Genomic DNA, 17,144 nt, shown 5'->3' on the forward strand with positions numbered 1-17,144 from the left:
GCCTGTATTATTGGAGCCGTGATTTGGAAATTATGTTGCCTCAGGTATCTGATTTGGCAAAAATGTTTCTTCTTTGACTGAGAAACAACAATTTGCTCTTCCATGTCTTACTCTGGTAAATCACAACATAAATATTTAAATATTTTTTTTAATCAGAGTTCTATCTCAGTAATTATTTTCAGTTTGACTGAAAATATTTTTTTTCTGTGACAGATCTGTCCCTCCAAACTAACAAAATGGCTTCATGGCCTCATTACCCAGGCTAATTCCCAGAAATGGTGTTATAACCATGTCGTGGGGATTCCATTTCTGAATACCACGTGTCCATACACTACAGTGTACTAGATGTGACCTTAAAGTGACCCATTTCCAGCTCTTCACTTGAAATAGAACCAACTATTATGCTGGCTGTCATTGAGCTTTACTGAACGGATTCTAGTTTAAATGCATGCTGGAGTCTGTTTGGGTTCAATTCTGGACTCTACACTTCCAATGTATTACTTGAAAAGTGTTTATAGATGTGGTTTTCCTGTATGTGATTGCCTTTTTGCAGATTAGTTTGATTCTTTCTTGTTTCTGTGGAGATTAAAAACTTCCACAATATATGTTTGATGTTTGCATCATAAGTGTACGAAGCTCACCATGGTGTTTCTCTCTGTCCACAGTTTTCAGGGCTGTATCTGCTGTCCTTCTTCATCATTCTGCTCGGGCTGGTGCTCTACTACTCTTCGTCTACCTACGTGGCACAGGATCCGCTTGTTTACAAACAGTTCCGCAACGCAGGAAACCCCGTTCCAGACACGCCCAATGTAGAGCCCTTGGAGCCCTCTGTGACCTACAGCAGCCTGGGTCAGGAGATAGAGGAGGAGCCTCGTGTGCGGGTGGCCTGAAGGGGTGGAGTTCTGCAGATTCAATCATCCACTGCCCCTCCCACAGTCTGTAGAAAGTGAATGATAATAATCACCGAATGATGTATATAACCACGTAGCGAACGATTACACTGTGATCACAAACTGTGAATAGGTAGCAGTGATCTCTAACTTTCTCGGATCCATCATGTATAGACATGATTCAACTTCATCGCCTCCCCCGCTACAGTTTAAGTGTTTAGAAGGATTTGTGCTGACTGTTTGTGCAAATGCTCAGTTGTGATTCTTTTGTTTTCTTATATGAGCACAAAAGGATTGATGTATTCGAAACTTTTACATGGATTTTCTTGCTACGTTGAGTCATGTTTTTTTTTTTTTTTTCTTGAGGAAAACAGCAGTTCTGATTTAGGATCAAGTACATACTGATTTGCCAAGAGCCAGTGCCTTGCCATGTATAGCTATTGTTGGTTAGTTACTGATAAACTACCCGTTTTACACCGAGTCTTGGTGAAGGATATCATTTTGTGAGAAAGTGCTGCATTACATGCTACAAGAAGGATACTACCCATCTGAAGAATAAAATTAAAACACATGGGTCTCTTTTATCAATTCTATCTTAACTGTTAAATCACGTCTCCTTGGTTAGCTATAATTTTGAGTAAACAGAACGAATGTCTTGTGTTTTTGTTTGTTTTCCTACATCATGAAAATCTATGACTTTTGTTTGTATTGAGTATGAAATATGCGTACTAGCGATTGATTGCAAACTTAAAAAGCAACTTTAATGCACTCGTCTTTTCAGAGTTTTGTTTAATTTGTTTTATGGCTGTTCCATCAGCTGTATAGTCCTTAGTATTATGACATTTGGATAAACTCTGTATAAAGTTATTTTGGACAGATCCTCTAAAAATCTTGTTTGCCCTTTTTGTCATTTAAGTATTGAAATTCTTAATGTGTCTGAGTTGTCGCTTTAAATAAAGTATCTTTGTCCTAAATCTGAAAATAATTTAATTTGTAAGATATCATTATGGATCGGCACATTTCAAAAGTGGGCAGAAATGATACTGAAACGACCCTATGAGCAAAAACAAATGTGGATACACTCTAATCACGAGGTTATCGTTAACAGCTCTCTTCTCAAACTCAGTACAACGTACTGATGATCAGGTACACCCACGATATATAAAAGAGGACCAACCACTTGCAGTAGGCCTGCATGTCGACATGTAGGTTTTACTAGTCACAATAGACAATTCCATCAGTACTATCCACCCCCGATCTCTATAACTGGTACATCCCTTACCTTTAAACTTTTTATCCATAATGGGTTCAGTGGGCCACTACGGTTACTGGCAGGTATGGCACACCACAACACGACCCGGGAGAGCGCGTTGCTGGAACAGTTCTCTAGACTATACGCTACCGCGGACGAAGACATTAACACATACGAACAAAACGCCTCTCTAGGAAACGGTGACAGTAGCACCGGTTTGGTGCATTTGAGTGACGAGGTCCTTATTCTTATTTTGAGGCAGCTAGATCCGGTATCTCTGTTGAGGCTCGGCAGCACATGTAGGCTATTGTTCCGAGTTTGTTCCTGTAACTCCCTGTGGACTCGACATTTCCAGGTAGGTTTTGACACAACGGACAGTCAACCACTATCGCCTGCAAATCGTCTGAAAAAAAAAAAAATGTCTCGGCAGGATTCGTTTGGGGTAGGCCTACCACACACCGCAGCCAGTCACACCGTCACGGCCAAAGCCGCCTTCCGTTTAGTTTTTATGTGGAAAGCTCTCTTCAGAAACGTCCACTGTAACCGGTCGCTCCAGGCCAAGCTGTTCGCAGGAACGCCGTTCCCGCCTCACGAGTACTGGGCCCAGTGGCTCGTGCTGGAGGAGCGCGTGCCGCTGCCCTCAGTTCGCCTTCCACGCGGCGACGTGGAGAAGCTGTGGGGCATCCCGCCGGACCTCTTCAGAGAGAGACTCCAAGGTAGTCTTCCTAGTCGAGCCGGGTTAATGCCAGACCTGGCCAGAGAAGTAACGAAGATTTATTTCCCCGTTAAAATGTTTCAGAGACATCAGAAGAATGTGAACTCCTCAAATTTGAATGGAGGGAGCTGTATAACATGGCTCTTGGTCATCATGGAAGTGTCGCCTTGGTCTTTTGGCATGTTCTCAGTCAGCATCATGGCAATGGTAAGAATACAAAATGCAGACTATCAAGTTTGTACAACTTCATAACTTTTGATGATTTTATGAAAAATTTAAAACAGGAATGCAGAGTGTGTCAACACCTTAATTGGTGTTGGATGTGTCTTAATTGCATTTTGTGGTGGGGTTTTTTTGTGTTTTTTTTTTTTTTTTCTCTTTTTTTCTCTTCTTTTCAGTGGGTTTCGCTGAAGGATTACCTGGCCTTTGAGGGAAATGTTGTGTACTTGATCCAGTTGAGACCAATTGCATCTGATCTTTTTTTTGTATTTTATGGCAGACAGAAATGCAGAATATTTGCATTTAATTATCTTAATTCTTATTCACTAAACAAGGATGTTATTGTTTTTTAAGTGAGTAAGAATTTAAGAAACTCTTAATTTTAATGTATTTGTAAATGTAATACCTTTTTGGTGTCGGTTACAATAATTTTTTTCTCTAGTCCGTGGAAGATGTCGCATGTTTCACAAGTTTATTCCAGTGCCATTTGCCTTTTTTTTTTTTTTTTTTTTTTTTTCCTCCCCCCCCCCCCCCCCAATCAGCTGACTGTGTATTTTCTTTTGAAGAACCATCATTGTTCACGTCATTGTTTTCATTGTTTGCCTTTCATCTGTTCACCACATCCCCTTTTGGCTTTCTGAAAAAGCACTGTAGACCTTTTTGTTCTTTAAATCATCTGGTTCTTTTTGCACAGCTGAGTAGCTTCTAAAGTACTGGAATGGAATGTTTATTTGAAGGTTGGAGTCCCTGTTGTCTAGAGTAACAACTTTGACTAATCCTCCTCTTTCTTAGTGATATGCTTATGATCATTCAGCCAACTTTTAGAAACGATTATTCTCATTTTGAATAGACGAGACGACCCAAAGACTTGGGCCTCTGCACTCCCAGATTACAGTACTGCCTAAAGCTGTGGCCCTTCTACTGATCATTTGAGATTTCCATTGTTCTGTCCACTCAAATATCCACCCTTAGACCACTCTGAGCTGGAGTCCATGTACCACCAGTACACCCAGTGCAGATTCCAGTGGCTCTTCACTTACTGGCTCTTCCGCCAGCCCCCTCCGTTCAGCCGGCAGCTGCGTGCCATCTACCTGCAGTGGAGGCGGTACAGTAAGAAGAAGGTGACGAACTGGGGAGAGACCCTGTGTGACGTGAGGTACCTGGCCTCACTGCACCCCATCACCAGTGACTACTGGAGGGGCAAGTTGGCTCGGGGAGACGAGAACGTGGGTGAGTTGGACATTGATGCAAGTGCAGCGTGGGTGGACCTTTTCTGCTGAATTGAGTGCAATTCTGTGCATGAACCGATGTTTACAAAAGCAGTTCTGCTTTAAAGGGATTCTTGAAATAGCATTTGGGTGCACTTGAGTACAGCGGTCCACTTGTAAGGCCAACGCTTTGACACGTTTTGCTCTTCCCAGGCATTCAGAGCCCTCCATGTTCAGAGATGCACATAAATGTTGGTCTCAATTAAGCTCCAGTGAGTTTGTAGACCTATAACTGAACTTTTGGTTTTCTCGAACTATTTAATGGAATACATAAGCTGATGTAACTTTCATAGACTTCTTCTTTTGTGTAATTCGTATATAAGTATTTTCACTGCAAGAACTTTCCAAGCAAAGGATACTCTCACTCCAAAAATCCGCTCCCGTCACTCTCAATTCTGTTTCACTTACAATGGCTACCTCTCCCTGTTCGTATTCAGTTTAAATGCACCAGCCTATTTGGCTGAGCTCCTGCACACCCTACCTCTCTGCCTGAACACGGGTCCTCGGATACAGGTCTTTCTGTTTGTCCCAAAATTCACATCGTCACTGCCAGAGGCAGTTCCTTCAGCATCATGGCCCCCAGACTATGGAACACAATCTCTTCACTACCATCCCTCGCTTTCCTCCTTCAACAATCTGTTCACCCCCAACACTAACCCTTTTTTCCCCATTGAAAGTTGTATTTTCTTTTTTTTTTTATGTTTCTGTGAAGTTATCTTGGGTATGAGAGGCACTATATAAACTGAAATTGTTGGTATGTCTGGGTTAATGATTTTCCCACAGGAATTCATACAGTGGTAAACTACTTCTCCATGTGCAAGTCACTAGTGGCCTGGATCTTGGGTCGCGACTGGGGCCGACTGAAGCGCAGGAAGGTACAGACACTCGACTCGTATAAGAGAATTAAGTGACGCTCCAGATGTAGGGGTTACTCGGAAAATGCAAGGCTTGAACCGCAACGGACATGACCGAAGCGCAAAACGCATGTTCTTGCATATTAGAAAACGTGCGTGTTGAGAATTAGACCCGAACACTTCTTGCCCTTTTAAAAAACTGAATTATTCCTCCTGTTTCTCTCGCCCTCTGGCAGATTCTAAATGAGATCCTGTCAGAACGCATCAGGCCTTTGCGTATTCCACTGGCAAACGTCTCCTGCAGTTGTGTGTTCTCTCTTCGTTGGCCAGTGCCCATGACCACAGGTTTCGTCTTGAGTAGATGACAGGAAGCGCTCCCTCCCATCTGATAACTGCCTAAATGGATTACAGATATATTTATGCATGTCCTATTCAATTACACAGCATGTGCGAGCATGCACCTTCTTCCCACACCTTGTGTTGGCAGAAATGGAGAGCAGTCTAATGTGACATGGTCCGTGCTTTTAGTTTTAGCATGAAGATAGTATTTTGAAATTGATTGGGGCCCAGAGGTTGGTCTTTCTCCCCCCGCCCCCTCCACTTACTGCATGATAAAATGCTTGTCATACATGTTTGTTGTCATTGGTGGGTTTGTGCTAAGCCTCCAGCGTGGTGTTTTGCAGGTCTACGAGGACACCCTGGAGGGTGTGTACATGCTACTGAAGCAGGAGATGCAGGAGACCCTGGTAGAGCACGAGAGGTTCTGGCAGGCGGCTAAAGTCCAGATGAGCCGCGTGTGCATGCTGGAGGAGGCAGCCGCCAACTACGTGGGCTGGAAGATGATCGGCACGCTTCCCTACTACAAGTAGGTGGCAACGAGAAGCGCGCCCTCCCTGCGGCAATGCCAGTCGGAGTCAGAATGCTTCAAAGCGAGTCTGTTGGCAGCCCTGAGACTGGCTTTTAAAGTCTAATTCTTTAATAACCTGCCCACCCCGGCGGCAGCCCGCCGGTGGTTGCGGCAGTTTTAGGTGCCCTGCGTTTTCGGGCCGGCAGGTCGCTTCCTCAAATAACTCGAGCGGGAGACCTTGAGCTCTGCGAGTGGTCGTTTTTGGGCGGGGCTTCTGAAGCCTGCAGAGAGCGTGATGTGAGAACCGGGCCCCTGTTCGCAGCTCCAAACATGCAGCCTGCAGTCAGCCGCAGAGGAAGAGGCACGGCTAGACAGCGCCATCTTTGAAGTGCAAGGAGATTGATTCTAAAAAGAGGGGAAGGCACCCCTTTTGTAAAGTAGGACTAAACCCATAAGCCAGTATGAAATACTAGTGGAGAAGTCACCAGGGAGACACTTTTACATGGGCTGATGATTGGGTGGGGGTGTGTGGAGCTTTTATGGAGGATGAAAAGTACATTTTGAAAGTTTGCAGAGGATTTACAAGTACAAGTACAATTATGACATTAAACCATTAATTGATCACTAGTAAGGCTTAAAGACTCTACTGGCTATTTCAACTTCAGTTGCTTTTTATTTATTTTTTTTATTTATTTATTTTTTTTAACTGCACAAATACAGTGTGCGCGTCTGCAAGCACTTGTGCACATGCATGTAAATTGGGGGGTCTGAAGCATTTATTTTCAGGGTAGAAAGTGTGGTCTGTGATTTTTGATGAATGGCTTAAGAAGAATGGCTTGTTCTAGCATTAAAAAAATTGGTCTTGGAAAAAGCTGTTTATTACATCACTCTGAGCATTAAAAACATAAAAGGCAGAGCTGCTTATTAAGGTAGTTACCCGTTCTCAAATTTGGAAGATGCACATAATTATAGAATTGCATTGTGCTACCTCCATTTGAATGGATTTAACAAATGATCCTAAAAATGTTCTGCCTCCGGTCCTGTGAGCAGTGTTGACTGTTCTATGGTTTTGCAATGGAACTGGACTGGACTTCTCATCTGTATGTGTGGGAGGTAGGGTTAATGGTGAACACCTGGCAACCCACTTCACCCAAGTTCAGTTCAGTAGTATGTTCTTTTACAGCAGTAGACATTCTTTGAACAGGCCTTTTCTGCGTTTTAGGCTGTACTTGGTGTCTGGCAACGAGGTCTACCTGGAACATGTGCGAGGCTTTCTATGCAGGAAGAGGCAGATCCATGACTGGATGTACCTGGAAGAGAACACTTGGCTTAGAGAGCTCCTCCCAGATGAGATCTACTCACTGCTGGAATTTGACACCAAGATCCTCCAAGGTGAGTACACAGAGCTTTTCACGTGACCACGGCAAATGTGGGAAGCCAGATGTGCCGTACCTCCAGTAAAACATTTTCACGATCAGAACCTGAGTTATGGTACGTGCATGCACACTTGCTGACACTATTAGACGACTGGCGAGGGAAACCCTTCTAATACAGGGTTACCACAAAGCGGATCTGTGGCTCACATGTGTCCACAACTCCGTGCTCATCTGAAAAGTCCTTGATTGCCTTGGCAGGCTTCTTGTTGGTTTGGCTCACGGGAAGTTCCACGACAGCTTGGCTTTGTGTTACCTGATGTTAACTCTGATTTGAGTGGTGCTGTTGGCTGCAGGGACAAATTCCGCTGATGTAGCTTCACCCAGCTGGGAGCAATGAGGGGGTCTGGTATCACTCACCCTGGCCTTTTTGTGAAAACCATTCATCACTCGCGAGCCTCTGACAAGGCGCCAGTAAAATCTTAATCACGATTGATGACCTGCTGCGTGCTTCTCTGACCCATGGCCACAACGGTCATCTTATCAGATGGCTGTAGTCTTCCGTGCAATTTGTCTTGTTTATCAGCTTCAATTTATCTGTTCGTAACTCCTGTACACGGAGGGTCATTCTATTGTTTTATGTCCGTGAAATGACGTGTTCTCGCAAGCTCACGGAAAAGCTAGCTGTCGCCCATAGCTGACCGCTTACTTTCACAGCCAACCATGTGGCCAGAAAGCATGACTTTGTGAACGTGATTGGTCGCTTGTGCCGCTAACCCCATCCTCTCTGCATTTCTATTGCAGGTAGCCTACACGGCGACTCTCTGAGCGCCCAGCTCAGCCGCCTCCTCTGGCTCTACCTGCACTCTGGGCAGCTGCTCTATCTGGAGACTGTGAAGGGCTTGGTCCAGCAGATTGCGCATACTCAGCTGGGCTTCCTCACCAGCAGGGCACTCCCTCAAGGGCTCCAGGGCGTCTGGGTTTAGGCTCGGACCAGCCTGCTGTAAACAGATCCTCGGGTGTTGTGGGCAGAGGGTTTTGTTTTTAACCTGAGGTCCACTCTTTTATAGCTCTATCAAGTATTTTAAATCTAGATTTTAAGAGGTGATGGTTGAATTTTAAAAGGCACTCCCTTAAGGGGGTGGCCTGTACTGTCATGGACAAGCTGGAGGGGGTTCTTTTATTTTGCAGTCGACTGCATGCATTTTTAAATAAGGTGGCAGCAGTTGTTGAGCAGTTTTTTTTCAAATGAACAGTAAACTGACTTCCCCTTTTAATTATATTGTGGGTCCTCCATCATCCCCCCCCCCCCCCCCCCCCCGCAGCCATTTAACTTTAAGCTCCTTCACTCTATCCTGTGTATGTTGCCAGCAGCAAGTATTTTAGTGGTATCTAAAATTTTAGCATCCAATGAGTCAAGTTGCTCACAGAAGAAAGGAGGGAGAATTTTATTTTTAAACCTAAGAAAACAGTTGTGATCCTAAGACTATTAAAGTCCCATCTAAGTTTAAAACCACTCTGACATTTGTATTCTCTTCTGACAGAAGAAAACATTTCACGTTTGCTTCTGAGATAGCTATTTTAACAGGATGGCTCCAAGAGCTCAGCATCCCTTTGTATGTAATCTTTAGTCATTACTACAGCAAGCCACTGTCGGATGTGAAGCAGGTCCCCCAACCAAAGTAAAACAGCCAGAAATGTAGAAAAATATTTTATTTACCCTCTGTACAAACAGAAAGCAAACTTTTCCCCACCCTTTTTTTTTTTTTTTTTTTTTTTTTTTTTACAAAATGGAAAAATAGTCAATACCTTTTTGAAAATGGTACATAAATAGAGCTTTGGCATAGGTAAATCCTAGATGAAAACTAAAAACCAATATTCCATTCAAACCAGTGAGTCAATACCGTACAGTAAAGCCAGCCAGTGGCCTTCAGCCCACAGTGCGGTCCGTGACAGCCATGACAACCCTGCACTTCCCGTCGCTGTCTGAAACGCAGTCCCTGTGTGCTCTTTAGCACACCCACGAGCCAGCCCGCTGCTGTGTCATAGGAGCAAGTACTTTCCTAATCAGATTACCAGTCTCCCCTTGCCTGAGAAATGTGCATTTTGTGGCTATGGCTTGACTCTAACTAACCCTATTGCCACCAAGTATAACTTTTTATATTTATATATGCACTCTCTCTCACACACACATTGTTTTTTAAGCAGGTGAATGTTTGTTACTTAAACAAGTCATGCCACTTGCAGAGAAACCCTGCCATACACACACAGGGCATTTTGAAAACTTCAACTGGGCTGCATAGATTGGTAAAGGCACGGTGAAGACGATGTCTGTTCAACTCGATGGTGGATGCTGGTAAATATGAGGTTGCATAGCCCTGTACATCAGACCATCTCAAAACCCAGAGTGCAGAAACCTCATTGGTTCCTGCAGGAGTGCCGTCAGGCCAGACGGAATATCTGGGCGTACACACTTGCAAAATATCATAGTTCAAGCCCTCATTACATGCAAAACTCACATCAATCTGAATATAGCAGTAATATTGCTAGCTAGATACATTAGCAGAATAAATGTATAAATAAAAACTCTGACATTCATTGTCTGGCGAATGTTTGTGCATAGGTTGTCATGACCGCATCTCTGAGCTTGTGTTACAGAGAATCAGAACTGATCCCATTACAGGGCCAAAAGTAAAAGCTCCGGAGGCTGAGAGCAGGCTGCTCTCAAAGCTAAAATCCCTTTTGAAATGAAAAAGCAAAGCTATTCCACTTTAATGGTGGCATCTTAACACTGTCTACTTCAAATACCTGAGAGAACCATTTTGCATTGATGCAATATTGTTTTTGTACATATGGGTAACACCTATTAATATTTCATTTTCTGTTTTGCATAAACTCCCATGTGCACCCCCCCGTGAGTTCAGCAGCTCATAGAGGTGGAAGAAAAACAAAAACAAAAAAAAACCAAACCCAAAACTTAAGAACATCCTCCTTCCCCTCCCCCACCAATTCTCATCTTTGGCTCTATATGAGAAAAACATATTCCATCTTACATTATTTCACTGAAGTTCCTGATCGTTTTCACTGTATCGGGAATCGCTGAGAAGTTTTGCGGAAGCATGTCCCGATTTTCACTGGGAATGAAAGCTAGGAGACCTCCTGCCTTGATTTACCTGAATTCCTCTGCATTTACGGTCGAATTCAACGTCTTGCCAAATCCAAAGGGGCATTTTTTTTCTCATGCAAAATATTCGTCCTTCTTCCAGCCTTTTGGTTCATCTCATTAATAGTCCTACTAAAATAAAAAGCATGTGCGTGCACAGCACACACACGTTTGCGATCACAGGCAAGATGTAATGTGAGGGGGGGAAAAAAACAACGTGCTGAAGAGAAGCCCTCTGAGCCCACCGGCTGTCAGCGAAGGGGATCCGCTCTGGGGTCGACCTGCGACCAGTGGCAGCTGACGCAGGGGAGGAGTGGCCTTTGGGTCAAACTGACTGAGGATCCAAGAGGCCTTGGGCTTCAGAGAGAGGTACCACAGGAGGTCTCAAACAGGAACATTGTCACAAGGCACTTGATGGAGCAGCACTGGCCGTTTCACACGCCCTACCCTGCTCGCTTGTGCTGCAGTTGGAGGGGTCGGGGAAGTCAACGCGAACATGTATGCTGCAGTTCCTGCTGCAATGCGGGATTACGGTTCCGCCGACTGAGCCGGCAGCTGACCATCGCTCCGCACTTAACGTAAGGAGGAGCAGGTTATTCCATAGTCCTCTTAAATATATAACATAAAATGCAAGCAGATAATCCCTCCAAAAGAAATCAACAAAAAGTTCATGATCTAATACCATCCTGAAAAATCAGAACTGGAGATGAGCACTTAAACAGAGCTAAAACGACTTCCTTGTAAACTGAATTCACAGCTTAGTCCAACATTCAGCAGTCAGTGGGAGCCCTGCTTTTGTAGCACAACTACAACCCAGTTTTCTCTTATTTCCCCCCCCCTTTCGTTGGCAAGAGCACGGCTGTGCTGTACACTCTCCAGGCCTCTCCGGCTGCTAACGGAAGCCCTGCCGATACCCGGGGGGGGGCGAGGGAGAGACAGGCGGCAGCCTCAGGCCTGCCTCCGAGTGGCGATCACTGCGTCACACAGTTTTCCCCCATGTCCTGCGCGTAGCGGTCCGAGATGGCAGTCCGCAGGTCGTCGATGTCCTTCCTCAGCTGGCACACCTCCACCAGCTTGGCACGCAGGCCGTCCTCCGCCACCGGCTTGTCGCCCTCTTCCCCCGAGCAGCTCATCGCTGGAACGGCAAGAGCCAAAAGGTCATGAAGTGAACCCTTGCAGAGGAAACGCCAGCTGTGCAAAGCAAAGGCCTGAACAACTGGGCGGATAACTATTTGGCATTGGACTCGCAGGAAACCTTTTTGTTGCTACACACACACACACACACACACACACACACACACACACACACACACACACACAGTGGGCTACAGGTGCTTGTAACAGAGGTCTTTAACTCTGCAGCTCAAGCCATGTTTCCTACCCAGGGTCACCTGTATTGACCAAGTGGCCAGCCAACAAAATGTACTGTTCAAGTTCACATCGGTGTTTACAAAACCCAAGTCTGGTATGTGCATTTTGAGATTTGGAGCTGGAGACCACCGTGTTAAAAGTTCATTCGTCATACTGGACTGCAAGATGCTAGATTCCCCTTTTAGTAACTAATACAACAGATCAATAGATGCTCCGTTACTGCCAGAATCCCACCTCACTCCGCTACTGCTTTATCTGTGCTCGCCAGAGCCCCTTTGTTCGCTACCACCTGGCAAGCTCGGAGGTAAGCGGCCCCCTTTGTGCTTGTAATGCACTAGCTGACAGCTCATCTCACCAGTCCCACTGCAAGGGGGATGGCGGTGGGGTTCCTGGGACAACATCCGAGGATAATGGCAGGATGCGCAACTATTTACAAAGAGCTGTTGTAAATTAACCTTGAATCTCATGAGAAAACGGAACAAATGTTAAAAATTGACGGGGCGAGCAACCTGCTTCTGTGTTTGATTTATTTATTAAATGTGTTACTAAATTAAATAAAAAATTGCAGTATTGTGGCACTGCTCTAGCTTTTATCACATTGTGTTATTAAAGTTTCTGTTCGGGCATTCAGGTATGCAAGGTTTATACAGCAGATAGCAGACTACCTTTTGACTTTTTACTGTCAGCTGTGTGTGTGTGCGTGCGTCTCTCTGTGCTTTTTGATCTTGAAAAGCTCTGGCTCAGAGGGTTCGACACAGCATGAGTCTGCAGCGAGGAGGGGAGGAGAGGTGTGGGTGCATTCTGAGTGGTGAGTTAGGGTGCACGGTTTGGACGAACCAAGCACTGCTCTGTGCTTTGGCCCAGAAAATACACTCAGTCGAAATAGCAAATCACTCTGCTCAGCAGAGTTCAGATCATTTGGTCCATGAAAAGAGCCGGTGAACTGTAGCTCAATCGGCAAAGGTAACGGAGTGCCTTCAGAAGCTGTTTACCTTTTCCCCCCCTCTCCTTCTTCTAAAGATGAAGGGTACTAAACGTCCTCTGTCCCTAAAGCTACTACACATAAGTGAACGGTGGCAAACACGGCCAGCAATGCTGCAACCAACGTTGGGAGAAATGCTACTGGATTTCAGGTCCATGAAATTCAATGCTACAGAGTGGACCAAGAGTGCCTGTTATTATAATGGGGGAGGGGTTACTGTTCTTAAATGCCCTTCATTGTGATTGTGTTTTGATTTTAAATATTAAAAAGGGCACCCGAGGCAATGAACAATGTGCGAGTGCGAGATAATGACAAGTCACAGGCAGGGCTGGGGAGGGCTTCAGCAGGCAGTGTTTGGCATGGTGGCCACACTCACATCTGATGCCCAGCAGCAGTGTCAGGTTGGGCTCCTTGCCCTGGGCCCGCTGGGTCAGGACACTGCACAGGGCCTTCAGGTCCAGCAGACATAGGGACATCTCCTTCAGCAGAGGCCCCACCTCCTTCAGCGGAGGCCCCGGCTCCTGCCGCATGGCCCCTGCCACTGACCACAACGCAGCCTCTTCTGCTGGTCTCTGGTTCTGCATGCAAAGCGCACGCACACACACACACACACACACACACACACACACACACACACACACACACACACACACACACACAGTCAGGTAGTTCACCCCAAATCATATCCAACACCAACGTCTTGAACATTTTCTATGATTATAATAAATTAACACTTCTGTGTACGCCAATGATTTGTCCATGTTATTTTCCTCAAAACATATCTTTAAGAACATAAGACTATAAAAAATCCTATTTGATTTGCAGTCGTCATCTATTCTCGTTCTGATTCAGTGCATTCTCTTCTTCATGCTCCGTAGCTTTGTGTTGCCAGAATTGGGACAAATCCCTCCAGTTTTGATTTAAAAACAGGAAACTGCATCAGTGGAACATGCTCACTGGTTACATTTGTTTTAGTTACTGTTGCTAGTTAGCGCTTTTGGCAATCAGCAACATGAGTGCCATTGTTTGTTGTGGAAATATTTCTACGAATGCTATTTGCTTGGCAGCTCAGTGAATACTAATTCCTCTATAGACACAAACATGTCTGTGAAGCCGTCCTGAAAAACTGTTCAATGAAGTGCAGAGGCAGGAAAAAGAAAACCACCACCACCAAAAACACTGATGTTATGAGGAACATTTCTGTCAGTCAGCCAAGGTGTGTGTGTGTGTGTGTGTGTGTGTGTGTGTGTGTACAATGTATGTAATATATTGTCTCTGATTGGAGTTCAGTGGGGATGTGTGGGGGTCAGAGGTCCCTACATATCATTCATTGAATTCTAAGAAGGCAATTTCCCCCTTTAATAACTTGTGTTTTTGTGGCTGTGTTCATTGGTTCATGGCGGCGTTGAAGGAGGCATCTTAGGCTGTGCTCTGGTTCTCAGGACTGGAGGCTGAAAGCTCCTCGCACTATTTCTGGAAGAGCTGCCAAGCCCCTTTAGGTGGGAGACTGGAAAAGGGCACCCAGCGCAGGCTTGTAGCTGAGGCGTCACAGACCGCAGTCCTGGCTGTCAGGATGGGGCAGGCGCGCCTGCACATTTGGGTGCCTCGTTTATTTGCACCTGTTGTAAGCAGTTGGGAAAACACGGCGACGAGGGCAGTATTTTTGTGCCCTCCGAGCTTTGTCCATTGTGGCTATTTCTGGGTGATGAAACTGGGTGATGGACTTCTGACGGAACTGCGACTGACGGAACCACGTGACGAAAATGCTATGCGTGTGTGTGAGTATGCGAGTGCGTTTCTGTGTGTACATCCTGTGGTACTGAAGTGGGTTCCTAGCATTCCAACACCCTCTTGACTTGGCACGCGCATTCAATGAGTCGGGAAAACTTGCTTCCAGTTTCGACGCCCTTTTTGAAGAAAAGTGCCAGACTTGTTTAGCCAGGAGTTAGTGTTCCAAAGCATTTGATGGAGTGCGAGGAGGTGGGGGAATCTCAGCGCTCTCCTCATGCCTCACTGACGCTGTGTGGTACGGAAGCCAGCCAGGACAACGGCTGTGTTACAGAGCGCTGTATAAATAAATCTGACATTGACTTTGACCCTGCAATGGTGCGGAAGCCTTCGGTCAACGCCTAACCGCCGCTGCTGTGACCGCTGCGTGAGGGACCGCCGTACCTGGCTGACGATCTTACAGTGGGTCTCCAGTTCCTTCTCTTTCTCCGAGAGCTGCCTGCAGAGCTCCTGCGTGAGCGCCTTCTCCTTCTGCAGTCTCTTCTCCAGTGCCTGGGAGAGACAGAGAGAGAAAGAGGGGGCGATGACAGCATGCATTTCTCGGTGCGCGCGCTCGGTCGCCTCGTTCACGTTGGCAGAGCACGTCCACGTTGATTACAGCCATTCATCATAAGACGCTACTCAGCAGCCATCTTTCATTGCAACCCCACACCCAGTCTAGTGCTCATCCCTACACACAGCCATAAATCCATCCCCAGCTCTGACAGTATCCCTGCATCCATCCTTGCACCCAGCTCTACACCTAGCACTGACAGCATCCCTTAAACATAACCCTGCACGCATAACCCTAGGCAAGCAGTCATGCAATACTATACCCAGCTCTGATAGCAACCTTACACTCAGTGCCCAGTCGTCACAGCAATCCCACAACTAGACGTAGCTATCGTGGCAACCTCACATCCAGCCAGGACCCCAGAGCCTTGCCAGCCCAACACCAAGTTGTGCACCCAGCCAAACACCCAACCCAACAGTCAGCCTAACAACCAGATGGACACCCAGCCCAACAATCAATTCTTAAACCAGGCTGAGCACTCAGCCCAACAATCTGGTCAGTGCGCAGCCCAAAACCCAAAAACCAGTCCAACAATCAACCCAATGACGAGCCAAACGCACAGCCGAGGACACAGCTCAACACCCAAGACCCAAACCTATAACTCTTAAGACCCACACCTAATCTAACACCCATAGCCATTAAACACTACAGGGTTGGCAAAATTAAACATTTGAACACCTTTATTTTGATAAGTGTGTGGAGGAGTGGACTAACCACACTAACACTTTCATAAAACAATACTCCCACACACCAGACTGTTATAAAACATCAGGCCATAATGACCTTCATCAGAGCCAAGAATGCTAAAAGCTATGAGGAGATGGATCGTGGATGACCTTCTTACCGTCAGCTCCAGGGAGAGCGTGTCAATCTGCTGCTTCTGGCTGTCAATCAGCTGAAAGCAAAGCGAACCACAGATTTACTTTAAAAAAAAAAAAAAAAAGGAAGCAGGGGAGGGGTGTGGGGGGGTTTGAGGCACGGGCAGACCAGCAGGTGTCAGAGGGGCACTTAACGTGCACCAAACATTTGGTCATGCCGCCAGAGAGCACTCGACCGCACTCGACTAAACACAGCACAACTGAGACAGAGAACGACACGCACATGGACGGTAAACAAAAGCATGGAGATTAAGACCTCAACGGTCAATATTCTCCAATGTGCTTGCTTCAGTACTTTTAAAAGTACTCTAACCAACATATATGCAAAAGGTCTGTAAAACAAAACAATCATGAGTTTATATATGTTGCTTAACAACAAGCACTTTTATGTAACAGCAACATTTTTTTAACGAACAGCCCGTCTTTGACGCATACTACAGAAAGGTTTTATATGACGTACCACGTACACCAATAACCATGTATTAACCACTAATAATTTTAGTGTGAAGTGTGCATGGTACAGGTATGTGGTTCATATTTATTTTATACGTATTGTAAACGGCATTTATAAATCTCCTTTTGTACAGACCTCTTGCATATGGGAACAGCGGTCTACTCGGGCATATACTGAGCACCGAGCGCCAGCGTGGAGGTGCGGGGGCTGGGGGTGGGTGAGGCTGCTACCGTGCGGCTGTGGCTCTGCTCCTCCTGCAGCCGAGCGTTCTGCCTCTCCAGGTGCTTCAGGTCCAGCATGGGCAGCCGCACGCCGTCCTCCAGACACTTCTCCACCTTCTCCTGCAGGCTGCGGAGGCGTGAGCGGGAGAGGTGGTGGTGGGGGTTTATGGGGGTGGGAGTCAGAGATATTACTGATGCGTGGCCCGAACGGAACCTTGCTAGAGACGCACACGGCATTATCTGAGCACCGTACAGAACAGGAGTGCAAGCTGTTCTCATTACCAGCAAGAGAGGGGCTAAAAATAGCCACTGGATA

The 17,144-nt window shown here is 45.9% G+C and overlaps 3 protein-coding genes across 5 annotated transcripts in view; 2 read left to right on the top strand and 1 right to left on the bottom strand.

The window, feature by feature from the left end:
• The window catches only part of slc35f1 (solute carrier family 35 member F1), a 53,465-nt gene extending 51,590 nt beyond the window's left edge, over positions 1-1,875 (top strand). For both annotated transcript variants that reach the window (XM_027001639.2, XM_027001638.2), the window contains one exon: positions 666-1,875. In XM_027001639.2, the coding sequence (XP_026857440.1) occupies positions 666-890 (225 nt within the window). In that variant the 3' untranslated portion in view covers positions 891-1,875. The remainder of the gene's footprint in view (positions 1-665) is intronic.
• A 352-nt stretch (positions 1,876-2,227) lies between these two features.
• On the top strand, positions 2,228-8,404 carry si:dkeyp-114g9.1 (uncharacterized protein LOC555399 homolog). Its single transcript, XM_027001675.2, has 8 exons — positions 2,228-2,497; positions 2,573-2,858; positions 2,942-3,064; positions 4,049-4,306; positions 5,128-5,219; positions 5,882-6,063; positions 7,268-7,437; positions 8,223-8,404. Exons 1-8 carry the CDS (start codon positions 2,228-2,230, stop codon positions 8,402-8,404), a joined length of 1,563 nt encoding a protein of 520 aa, XP_026857476.2.
• A 1,024-nt stretch (positions 8,405-9,428) lies between these two features.
• The window catches only part of cep85l (centrosomal protein 85, like), a 44,266-nt gene continuing 36,550 nt past the window's right edge, over positions 9,429-17,144 (bottom strand). For both annotated transcript variants that reach the window (XM_035523967.1, XM_035523966.1), the window contains exons 9-13: positions 16,838-16,955; positions 16,120-16,170; positions 15,107-15,214; positions 13,311-13,512; positions 9,429-11,716 (exon numbers count right to left, since the gene is read on the bottom strand). In XM_035523967.1, coding sequence (XP_035379860.1) covers positions 11,553-11,716; positions 13,311-13,512; positions 15,107-15,214; positions 16,120-16,170; positions 16,838-16,955 — 643 coding nt within the window. In that variant the 3' untranslated portion in view covers positions 9,429-11,552. The remainder of the gene's footprint in view (positions 11,717-13,310; positions 13,513-15,106; positions 15,215-16,119; positions 16,171-16,837; positions 16,956-17,144) is intronic.

The sequence above is a fragment of the Electrophorus electricus genome, chromosome 3, assembly GCF_013358815.1.
Source record: "Electrophorus electricus isolate fEleEle1 chromosome 3, fEleEle1.pri, whole genome shotgun sequence".
Lineage (NCBI taxonomy): Eukaryota > Metazoa > Chordata > Actinopteri > Gymnotiformes > Gymnotidae > Electrophorus > Electrophorus electricus.